This window comes from Toxorhynchites rutilus, chromosome 1 (assembly GCF_029784135.1).
Source record: "Toxorhynchites rutilus septentrionalis strain SRP chromosome 1, ASM2978413v1, whole genome shotgun sequence".
NCBI lineage: Eukaryota > Metazoa > Arthropoda > Insecta > Diptera > Culicidae > Toxorhynchites > Toxorhynchites rutilus.
In genome coordinates this window covers 135343867-135356380 of record NC_073744.1, presented here as the reverse complement: position 1 = coordinate 135356380, position 12514 = coordinate 135343867, and the positions used below count along the sequence as shown (strand labels likewise).

The 12514-nt window shown below is 40.4% G+C and overlaps 1 protein-coding gene across 1 annotated transcript in view; it reads left to right on the top strand.

The window, feature by feature from the left end:
- The first annotated feature begins 803 nt into the window (after positions 1-803).
- Positions 804-12514, top strand: part of LOC129778461 (polycomb protein Pcl) — a 34646-nt gene continuing 22935 nt past the window's right edge. The window contains exons 1-3 of the mRNA XM_055785365.1: positions 804-979; positions 1655-2577; positions 2637-2742. Of these exons, the coding sequence (XP_055641340.1) occupies positions 1685-2577; positions 2637-2742 (999 nt within the window). The 5' untranslated portion in view covers positions 804-979; positions 1655-1684. The remainder of the gene's footprint in view (positions 980-1654; positions 2578-2636; positions 2743-12514) is intronic.

Genomic DNA, 12514 nt, shown 5'->3' with positions numbered 1-12514 from the left:
ATAGGAGATAGGGTTGAAATTCGGTGATATATAGTTATATGTATTTTTTTTTCCAGTCAAGTTTATGCAAATAATACAAAATCAAAATTGCTCAGATTTTTTTTATAGAACCACCCTAATCGGTATTAAATATACAGTAATCTGTATCCTAGCGGTAGTTTTTTGAGTATAATTCTATTAAAATCAGTCGAGCCGTTTCGGAGGAGTTCGGCCACGAACATCGTGACACGAGATTTGGATATAGATAATAGATAGAATAGATACATTTAGATAGAATAGATAGATTTATATTTCTATTCTATAATATATTTTCCAGGGGTATGACTAAAACGTCAAATCCCTCATATTGCCAATGTACCCAATATTGCTGCGGTTTACTGACATTTTGGTTCTGACAATTACTGTTGTTTACAACACGGGCCGGTTATATAGTTGAAAAGTGGTTAACTTTAAACTCCATGTTGAATCTGAACACCTCCATGTGAAACCGAAATATGAGAATCGCTTATGCAGTTAGAAATAAAGCAGCGCAATTTCCGCGATTTCAACGATTTCAATCCTCGCAAATGGTATGTTGGTAAACAAATGACGCCATATTGATTTTGACTTTGGGTAGCCTATATTCAATTGATGTCTAACCCCTGATATTTTCGTTATAAATACACGATACACCCTTTGCTTTTCTTCGATCTGTTCAAAAGTCGCGCCACGAGCTCTCGGCCTGCCAGCTCTCAAAAATAACTGTCAGTTTCACCGGGTTGTTGTACTAAAACTTCGTGAGTGCCCTCCCAAAAGTTTTTCCTCTTGCCACAGCCAAGTGTAAGCAAAGAGAGCGAGGAAAAAGATGGCAACCGCTGCTGCTGTTGGAATTTTCAATTAATCCGAGCAAAATTACTCGATTTTCCAGTGTCTAGCGGGTGGGAAAATACTGCGATCAGTTAGATTTCCGTCTCATCAATGGAAATTTGATCCAGCCGTGGTAAGTAGCGGTCGATCGGTGGCGTTTGTTGCCAAAGTAAGAATTGTCTCAGTGCGAAGCGCAAAGTTTTGATCGATGGAGCTCATCGATGTCGAAATGTTTGCGCGAGAAGGGAAGAAAGTACTTGACGTGGGAAACAATTTCTGGGCGCCAATGGTGTCGATGATGTCTTGTGCGAGTAGTGTTTTTTTTTTACATAAGAAATGAATGATCAATGAATCCTAGTGATCAATTTAATTGAGGGTGTTGCTCCGAGTGGAGTGAAATAGCATAATTACCGCTGCCCCGTGTTCTATCGCTGCCAAATGGCTGCGAATAAAAACGACAAAAGAAGAAGAGAATTTGAAATTCCGCTGTATCTCGGTTTGCCCCAAACCATAGGCAGAGTAGGCGTCGAAACATTACGGTTCTCATCGACTTCGCGAACAGCAGCTAAAAGCAATAAACGCGGTTTTTTTTTTCGTTCGTTTCCTTCTCGCGTATCTTTCCGACGAAAGGTTTGTGTTTATGCTTTCCTGGAAGTGACGACAACTTTTCTGAAGACATACGATACTGTCGTAGAATCATTTATTTATACTCTGTTTCTTAAGATGAGAATTGAGAGGAAACTTGTTAACTTACGCAAATGTCATTACTATTTTATTAAGTTTCACTACTATTATTCTCTCTTCGCAGCTCACTTAGAAGCAAGGAGGTTTCGTGACCATGTCCACCAGCAAGGATGGCTTCCTGACACCTACTTTGTCGTCCACATCTATATCAACCGGTGATTACGGTCACCCGACTAAGATGGTGGATAAGCCGCTAGTGTCCATAGAAACTTCCTCCACCTCCAACGACGCAGTGGACGACAAATACTGCTGCAAGCAACTGGAAGAATCCCATCCTGGCGGAGGGCAAACGAAGCAGCAGATCATTATCCATGAGTTCCTCAATGGTCATTCCGGGCCGTTCATTAATCACCACCACCCTGCCCCGGTGACTGGAGATGGGAGTCCATCGAGTACAATCAACAATAGTTCCATAACGATTCTGACATCCCACCAGACCAACTCTTCGCCAAATGCCAGCGCGAATGTGCCGAAGCGGTCCACCATGGTGGTGGATCGGATCAACATTTGTATCAACAATCATTTCAACGAGCCGCCGCAACCGAATGTTGGGACGGAGAACGGCCCAATTCCGACGCCGAAGGCGGCCAGTCACAAGCGATCGAGCACCGATTTGGAACCGGACTCGACCACATCCTCACTTGGCCAGTTGTTACCGGTGACACCGGAGAAAAACTCAGGGGAGTACAAGCTGCAGGAAGACGTCCTGGTGGAGAACAAGGACGGGAGATTTTATTTGGGTACGATCATTGCGATTGGGAACAGCCAGTGTTTGGTGCGGTTCAATGATAACACGGAGTGTTGGTCGGATTTTCGAGAGCTGACCAAGTTGAGTAGCGGCGAGGCGGATGCTTCGCCGGCTTGCGTGGTGTGCAAACAATACAGTGCGGAGAATAGTGTGGAGGTGTGCGAGAACTGTGGCCGTGGATACCACGTTAAGTGTATGGATGAGAGCTTCGAACGGAACGGGTACTGGTTCTGTCGGATGTGAGTGCTTTCGATGGATGTGCAATTGGAGCGGGCATTAACGTGCTGTTTTATTTTAGGTGTACATCGCCAAATGGAAAGAGACGAGATATAAGATATGTCTGCTCCGGTGTTCTGTCAGAGTCACTGGATCCTTTGTGTAACAAATCCCAATTGCCGTACGATGTAAGTTTTTTTGTCTTATGTTCCTGGTGCCACAATCTTCTATATATATAAAAATCTCGTATCATGGTGTTTGTGGTCAAGCTCCTCCGAAATAGCTAGATTGATTTTGTTGAAATTATACAAAAAAAATTGGCAGTTATGAGAATAGGTCGTAAACTATATATAATGTCACTAGGATACCGATCAGGGTGGCTCTATGCAGAAAAACATTGTTTTCTGATTAGGGTCTGTCCACATACCACGTGGACACAAAAAGCACGAATTTAGTTGACGATAATTGATTGATGATTCATTCTTGCCCTCGCAAAACAATTGTATGTCGCAATTCATTTCATGTCAATGCATTGAAAATTTACCTCGAAGGCTATTCCGGTGGCCTTTTTCGAAATTGACATAGACTCGGCTACAGTCGATTATATACATGTTGCACCAGCACCATTATTCCATATCTCATACATCATATATCTCATACATCAATATATCTTTGGCACCGCATGTAAACAACAACAATGACAACACTTGCAAGTATCAAATATCATGCTATATGTTATTTAGTATTGCCTCAAAGGAATCGTACCTCTCGATATCGTTCGTACAAAACTAAGCATAAACCAAGCGCCAAACAAGCGTTCACCATAACATGCATACAGAGCCATACATTGGTGGCTTGAAACTACTAGCAATATAAACATTTTTCATCATTTTACGCTATTCTCAAAAGAATCGCTTCTGTTAATATTACTGGCCTCGAAAAGAGTTGCATTACTTTCTCATGATCGAGAGAAGCGCAGCTGTCACCCCTAGTGGAGGAAGTTTTGCTACTGGCAAGCAAAACCTAATCACATACAAAATTTCAGAACATTTACTTTCTTGATGACTAAACAAGAGAAATAAACTCTTTTTGTTAATAACAACCTTCATTATGATCAATATTAGCGCAAATGCAATCCTAGTTGAAGGCAGTTTTGCGACTGGCACGCGAACCAAAATAACTTATAACATTCCAGTAAGACATTCAAGAAGCTTGGTATTCCCAAATAATTTTTTGGTGCACAACCTTAACGTCTGCTTCGCCATAACGTCAGTTTAATTCATTGATGCATTCTCAAAGGCACAAACGAAGCCCTTATGAAGACGGAAAATAAACAATGTTAACTGCTTGGAAAAAGACCGAATTATGCCACACAGCTTGTACTCTGCTGTAACACCCATCGATGCGAATTCGCTGATGAGTTTGTCAAGAGCGACCGCCTTCACCACCAGCGGGGGGAACTTGATTTTGGTTGCTGCCCTGGCGTTTACATTTTCGACCGACGCGCTGAAATCGCCTACTTCGCTGTTTTTCGGTGCGGTGTCACATTCGCGAAGGATCGGTTCTGTGCGAGCGCTTTTCACTGCACCAACACCGCGTGCATCATTAGATGACGCTTACCTCGAAATTTTATTGCCCCTGGCAATGCGTTTGTTTTTTGCAGGGCTCGAGCCTGCCTTCCTCTTCTTCTTGCTCATCACACACTACGCGAAGTGTCCAATTTATGACGCGGAAAGAGGAACACACGATACGAATAACGCGAAAAACGAACAGAAAAATCAAACGACGATTTCCAAGTTGGACTACCACTGGTCCAATCTTAGATGTTCTGCCGATTTGTGTGCTAACCCTACCCGTATTTCGAGTGCTTATAACTCGAACATTTCTAACAAATGTGTGCATCAATTGAGAGGAAATATTTCTACGCGTTTATCTACGCATTAATAATGTTATTTTTCATGAGATGAACAATTGAATAACTGTAAAATGTCAAGCGTTATCTAAACGCCAGACAACCACATGACTCGATGAGTGGCACCCGGCTCGAGTCCAACTCGAATTATGAAAACATATCCCACAAATTATCATTTCATCGATTCCCGATGGATGTGACCATTCGGAAGAAATGGATTCCATTCTTCGGACAGGTCCTGAACAGCAATACTAAAAACATGTACATTTGCTCGCTTCACTTCAGTACAGATTGTTTCGTGCATCCCCCTTCCCCTTTCGTCCCCCTGTTGTCCACGTGGACATTCCTGAATATTTTTTACATTTAAGATTACCAAGTAAACACCTCGGTTGTACCCTTGTTCCATTTCAAATTTATTTCATGTTAGATCTTATCTATCAGAAAGGACTGTTTAAAATGATTTTTCCACTCACACGAATAAAAAGGTTGGGAGTTAAAGGGTTGAGAGACGTATGAACGGGAAAGTTTAAAGCCTCTTTGAAACAAAGAATGTCAATAAGAATTAAGAAAGTATTCCTGAATCATTTGCTGCCGTTTTTGCATCGAAACCACCGTGCTATTCCAACAGAATAAAGCATCATTTCAAAAACGTCAGAAGTCCTTTACATGGTTTATAGGACTGGGGCATCGATTCTGGACTACTCTGCTTTTTTACCAGTTCCAACCCCAATCGATAACTTATGTAAATTGATCGCACGAAGAATAGAGGAATAGAGCTGCCAAAGAATAGGCAGTATGTGATTTTTATTGAGCTTAAACAAGCAGCTACCTCTGCGTGGAGCGAGATTCAAATTTCCACATGCCGCAGCTTGGCCGAATACATTGTTTGGATAGATTGGAAACTAAGGATGGCCTACGAATCATAAACTTGTAGTAATTCGTGCGAAATTTGTTGTTAATTTTGTAAAGAAGTGACAATTTTTCATTTTTTTTTTCAAATTGCTCGAATTTTAATTCCTCTCGAATGTGTACATTTTTGGAAAAAGCAAGTGAAAAATTGAATCTTCGCGTTCGTATGTCTGTTCTCAGCCAAAAAACCTTTTGAGGGACTGTTTCGAAAGATGACACACGAGCGAGAGTTTTAGAATATATTGTTTTATATAAAAACAGCATTTTCAAACACATTATTCAGTAGATATACATCTAAAGTTCACAACGAATTGAAAAAATCTTGTTTATCTTTCATTGTCATACACATTATGCATCACTGCTCTTTCAAGGTAAATAATTCCAACCAGTATTGCACCCATATCCGAATTGAATACGACCGCAAAGGGTTAACATGCAACTGTGTATCTATATAAAGATTATCATTATTTTGACATTTTTATACAATTTTGGTACTTATTCACGATTTGCAACTAGAGTGTGCATTTTGCATGTTTTATATTGAAATGAAAAAAATCTTCTGACGGTCCACGACCAGGAGCTCTGACTTCTGTAAGAAGATTGTTTGGACCGATTAGAGTAAGTTTGAGGTTAAAAGACACAAGGAAATGACAGCCTGAAATCTGAGCTATCCAGCCTACTCAAGCAACAGCAAGCAAGTGGAGGATCACTGCTTGTGTGAGGCTGTTTACTTGGAATAGGGTGGACAATCTCGTCAAGATCGATGTAAAGAAGACTGATGAGTCCTACGCCAATGTCTTGGAGGAGAACTTAAAGCCGTCACTGAGGAAAATGAATATTAAAGGCTATATTTTTCAACAGAACAATGATCCCAAGCACACCTCGAAGGTTGCGAAACGCTATTTTCAGTCCAAAAAGATTAATATGCTTGAGTGGACATCCCATTCCCCAGACCCCAACTCCATTGAACATCTATGCACAATACTGGATGAAAAAATCCAATTGGAGTTTTATAATAATTTGAAAATGAATACAAACAATGGCTTGTTTACATCATGTTCATTTTCAAAAACAAAATCATGAAAAAGTATTTTGTGTAATGATGTTTACTATTTTTCCTTCCAACACTGTACATAGGATATTTGGAAACTTATCGAGAAGCTTTTAATCAACCTGATAAATCTTCACAAACTGCTTTGTGATTAGTTCTCTGACACCAAATTGCTAGATTATTTACTTCCGTAGCAATTTCATGTTGAGTATCTTCAAAAATCACGAATTCTACCATTGTGTTCACAAAAGTATTTGGAAAAAAAAAACATCAGGCAGCTCAACCTTTTTATTGTTAAATATGCAGAACAAGCATGAAGGAAAGTTTGAAAGTTCTTGAAGATGAAAAACAGATTCCGTTGATTTTTAAATATATATGTGATTTTTTGACGTAGGACTACGTCTAACCGGAAGATATAGGGGGTGAAATGGAAATCTAGGCACTGAACAAGTAGAAAAAAATGCAAGATTTGGAACGCTTATAACTCGAGCATTTCTCAATAGATCGCAAAGGTTTTTGCATCAATTGATAGGAAATATATATACGCATCTATCATAACGAATAACATTTCATTTTTCTTGAGATAAATAATTGAATAATTGTGAAATATCAAGCATTGTCAAAATGCACTATGTGCCCATTTTTGATTGGTCCATTTTGTGCTCCTCAAATCGTACCGACCAAATCGGGCGACCAGAGCAGCAGCGAAATAGAATGAAGCACGATTGGAAAGGAAAAAGAAAAAAAGAACGAAACATTGGTCGCAGTCTCACACATGTGTAATTCTCGAGCCAGCCAGTCAGCTTAAAAATCCCCGCTCCGCTGCCGTAACGATCATTCTCATTCAAACCGTACACCACATCGTTTCGCATCACAACACATCAACAAACCAACCCAAGCAGCCATGTCTGGACATGGTAAAGGAGGAAAAGTAAAGGGAAAGGCAAAATCCCGCTCGAACCGTGTTGATCTGGAGTTCCCCGCAAGGGTAGCTAGGCCGAGCGCGTTAGTACCAGTGCACCAGTCCACCTAGCCGGCGTTATATAGTTTCGGCCGCCGAAGTGATCGAGTTAGCTGGCAAAGCTGCTCGCGACGATAAGAAAACCCGCATTCGGAACAGAACACATTCGGTTCGGTGGACATCAAGACAACAGCCAGTTGCAGCGAGTGGCGAGTGGCAAACGCAATCGCAAAACGGCAGCTGGTAGCAGAAGACAAAAGTTTGTTCTTTATACATTCGTTCGTCTCGTTGGACTCGCCCCTCTGGCTGAGTCTGCCGATTTGTCTCTATCCTGTGAGTGTCTACCGCTAGAGTATAAAACTCGCGGACCCCAAAAAAATATCTTATTTTCTTTCAAACCGTAAACCCGTGTGGTTGTACGGCATCGGCATCGTGGACGTAACAGAGGAGGACAAATTAAGGGAAAGGCAAAGTCTCACTCGAACCGTGCAGGTCTCCAGTTCCCTGTTGGTCGCATTCACTGATTGCTCCGCAAGGGTAACTAGGCCGAACGGATTGGTGCCGGAGCACCAGTATACCTAACAGCGATTATAGAGTTTCGGCCGTCGGAGTGCTCGAGTTGGCTGGCAAAGCTGCTCACGACAATCAGAAAACCCGCATCAAGAACAGAGCAGCTTCGGTTCGGCGCTCATCAAGGCAACAATTAGTTTCTGTGAGTGGCAAAGTGTTTTTCCGGCACGTCGCATTAAATGTAATTTACTGAACAACATGTCACAAGCTGGATGGGAAGAAATTTTCCAACTGTGAAAGCTGTGGTGAGTGGCAAACGCAATAGCTAAACAGGGAAGGTTTAACCGAACAAGATGGGAATATCGAGTGATAACAAAAACACAACACCAAAGGTTCTTTTGAGAACCATCAACATATTCATTAAGAGTAAACAGTAAACTAATCTATTTTTCAGGTAGATAGGTAGGTATTCACGTAGGAGAAGAAAATGAAACAATATATTTAAAATATATATTTAACAAAAGCTGTCCCCTTTGTATAGTCCTACGTCACTCCGGTTATGTCCCCGACATTACCCACCCGTCTTTTTATCTCAAATATTTATTTCACTTATCCACGTGGACATTGACTATACCCTTACCCCAGTTACCGTGGACAATCGTGGACATTTTCGTAACTCCTACCTCCCTAAAGTTGTCCACGTGGTATGTGGACAGCCCCTTATTTGTTTTTCTTTTATTTTAATTTTATTTATTTTTAAACCATACATATGACCCTAACTTTCAACTCCCATCCAGGGTTGCCCACTAAAATTTTAAAAAAATCAGGAAGCAGTCAGGACAGCTTATATGTATGTCTGGAAAATTCGTGACAATTTTTTTAGGAGAACGAAAGCATTATTTTTATAGACAGACTAGCTGACCCGTCAAACATTGTTCTGTCATAAAAAATATTTCTAGTGAATATGTTGGTTGTTAAATAAAAAACAACTAATGTATTGTAAGTGTGCTTACATGGTTTAACGACCAAAACTCAGATTTTGTAGCTAAAAACCCAATTTTTGGTAGACTGGGATTTTCGGATACGCTGAGTTCATTTTTCAACTCTGTTTCACCAAAAAACCAAAAAGGGAGGAGGGGCAAGGGGACAAAGTTCAAAATTTTCAGTTTTTGTCATGTTTGGTATCAAAATGTATGTTTTCGAATACACAGAGTTCATTTTTCAACTTGGTTTCACCAAAAAACCAAAAGGGGAAGGAGAGGCAAGGTGGAAAATTCCAAATTTTCAGTTTTTATCGTGATTAATACCAAAATGTCTGTTTTCGGATACGCTGAGTTCATTTTTCATCTCGGTTTCGCCAAAAAACCAAAAAAAAAGAGAAGAAAATGGATTTTTCCAACCATCGGTCAAGTTTGAAAAATCATTACTCAAAAACGAACAAAATGCCTCTCTGGTTTCGACATATTATGTAAAAAATCCTCAGCTTTTCAGAAAAGAATATGAAAAAATATAGCGCCCTTGGTCCCGACCATATGAAAACAATAAAAAAGCAATACAATCAATAATAACGAGAATAGATTACGAATTTTCTGCATTTTTTCAAAAAATACCAGGTGATTGGCTTTAATTTGATATGTCGATCATCTGAATCGGGTTAGTAGTTCAAAAGTTATGAATTGTTGAAAAAAGTCATTTTTGACAAAAAGTTGATTTTTCGGACAACCCTAAAATGGAAATGGTCACCCTACTGGAAAAATAAAAAATACGGATCTAATGTTTTGCGATAAAGAACAAACCTACCACTTTTCACGAAAATTTTCAGTTGAGTCAACTCTTTTTTTCAGTAATGTATTTGAATCCGGACACTTTGCATTACGTTCAATATTATACCACAGCCATAACATTTTTTTGCATATTGAATTAGTGCGATTGATAGTTACTAATATAGTTACTGATAGTTACTTGATAGTTTTCTTGATTTTTCTCTGCAATTTTTTTTTCGACACCACGATTTTCGCTAAATACTCCTTTAAGTTCGGCCTGCAGAAACTTTTCTGAACTCTTAATTCATCAAATTTGGTGTCCCTGAAAAGGGCCGTTGATTATATGCTAAGGTAATAATGACGAAAGCGGAAGCGCGGCTGTTTAAACACACTCTGCTCAGATACGACGGACCATCTGGATGTCCTTGGGCATGATGTGACGTGTTTTGCGTGGCTTAGCACACAAATTGATATCTTCGAACAGGCCGACTAAATATGCCTCGCTTGCCTCGTGCAGTGCCATAACGGCGGAGAACTTTGGGAGCACAAGTCCGTTTTGAAATCCTGGGCAATTCCACGAACCAAACGCTGCAAAGGTAGCTTGCGGATCAGCAATTCGGTCGACTTCTGATAGCGACGAATTTCACGCAAAGAGACGGTTCCCGGTCTGTAGCGATGTGGCTTCTTCACACCTCCTGTGGCTGGCGCACTTTTCCGAGCTGCTTTCGTGATGCCTTACCAGCGGTAGACTTACGCTGTCTGCTTGGTCCCGTGCACCCGTGGCCGAGTGGTTAGCGTCCCACACTATCATGCCGGGTGTTCGGGTTCGATTCCCGTTCTGGTTGGGGGATTTTTCGTCAAAGAAAATTCTTCCGGCTTGCACTGTGGTCACGCGTATTCTAGAGCTTGCCACTTTAGAGTACATTCAAGGCGTGTTATTCGGCATAGAAATCTCAACCAAGTATTAATGAACGACGCTAGTTAATGAATACGTTGAGACGGCAAAAGTTCCACAGGGAACGTTAACGCCATTCAAGAAGAAGAAGCTTGGTCCCGATGAAACGAGTCCTCACGGTGCGAGAGTAGAGGTAGAAATGAACGAAAGCAAAGGAAGCGTAATATTATAAACTGAAAAATAGTAATGTAGAGCATACAAGAAATAGCTGAGGATATTTCCTATTCATTCGTGTATTTAGAATCGAAATCCATCGTTAAATTAAAGAGGTATTAACGTTCAAAAACTGAACACTTTTACACATCGAAATATTAGAATGGCCCCTATATTGAAAGGTTAGACGTAATCCTACGTCAATAAGTAATAAGAGTGTTTTGTGGCACGAACGAGGAACGTGACAAGGTTTTTTTTTATCGCATTGTTTAGTTAGACCAGAGAGCGGAGACCATTGATGTGATCGACATAAAGATGGTCAATTGAGGCCCCCACGCAGATTTCAGAGGCGAAAAGTTTGAAGTCTCTCAAAACAAACGAGCAACTACCGGATTCCACATCACTAGAGGTGCCTGATCCGAGCTTTTGATGTGTTATGCTTGCTATAGGAGTTTGTAGTAGCAGTAAGCAGTTTGCAGTGGCAGTAGAACCCTCATAGTGATCAAGAAGAATTGTATTTTTTCCTAATTGGTAACGGAATTCCTCGATATCCCATGATTTTCAAGGTATTTCCAGGTAGTCAATACCCTGCATGATTATTGACACACTTTTGCATTCTCTCAAACCGTATGAACCACTTCAACTGGCACTTCGAAACCATGTTAAAATACATGGTTTGGAGGTACCGCCTCAACCGCTTCTTCTATTATCGTTTAGTCATTGATCACGCAGTTTATTCTTGAGGTTCGGGAACAAGAAAACGACATTGGGTGCCAAATTAGCAGTTTACGATGTGTAACCAATTCAATCGACGTTTGTGAGAGAGCTTGCATTATCATGTTGAAGAATGCTTCGATAAAAATCGGCACCTACACTGTATCAAAAAATTGTCCGTACAGCCTCAAATATTGCAGCACAAAAATGTATGTATGAAATATAATCTATGCAGCAGTAAATCTGTTTCATTTTATAAACAAATATGTCTTTTTTATTGCCCGTAACCGAAAAAAATTGTTGAGCTCGATAAAATCATAATAAAGTTGAAAAGTTAAAAAATTCGTGCCAAAAAATTATCCGTACAGTTACGACTTTTTCAAAAATAAGCAATGTAAACAATCGACCATCTGTCACTCAGCACAAACAGCATCTGTTGCGTAGCGCTCCAGTGTTTTCAGCTGCAAAAACGGTAAAATCTTCGAAATTTGGTGTTTATTTTCAGTTACAAACACGGCCGTTTCCCACAGTGAAAAAAATCCCAGTTGAGATTCGCAAACTGATCGTGGATCTGAGAAATGAAGGCAAAAGCATGTCCGAAATCGCAGATGTTGTGAATCGACCACGATCGTCTGTTCAATATGTGCTTCAGAACATCAAGAAAACTAATTCTTTGGAAACAACTCCTGGAAGAGGACGCAAGTCAAAGCTCACAGACCTTCACCATCGCATACTTCTGCGGGAAATCAAACAAAATCCAAAGTTGAGTGCTCCTAAGTTGTCCGACAGCTTGTCACAAAAAGCCAAAATCAAGGTTAACCCTCAAACAATACGGAATGTGCTCCATGACAAAGGGTATCGAGGATGCGATGCACGAAAGAAGCCATTCATATCAGCTAAAAATAAGAAAAAACGTCTGGAGTATGCCCAGAAGTACGTCGTTAAACCAGAGAAGTTCTGGAAGAACCTGATTTTCACGGATGAGAGCAAGTTTAACATTTTTGGGTCTGATGGACAAGTTAGAGTGTGGCG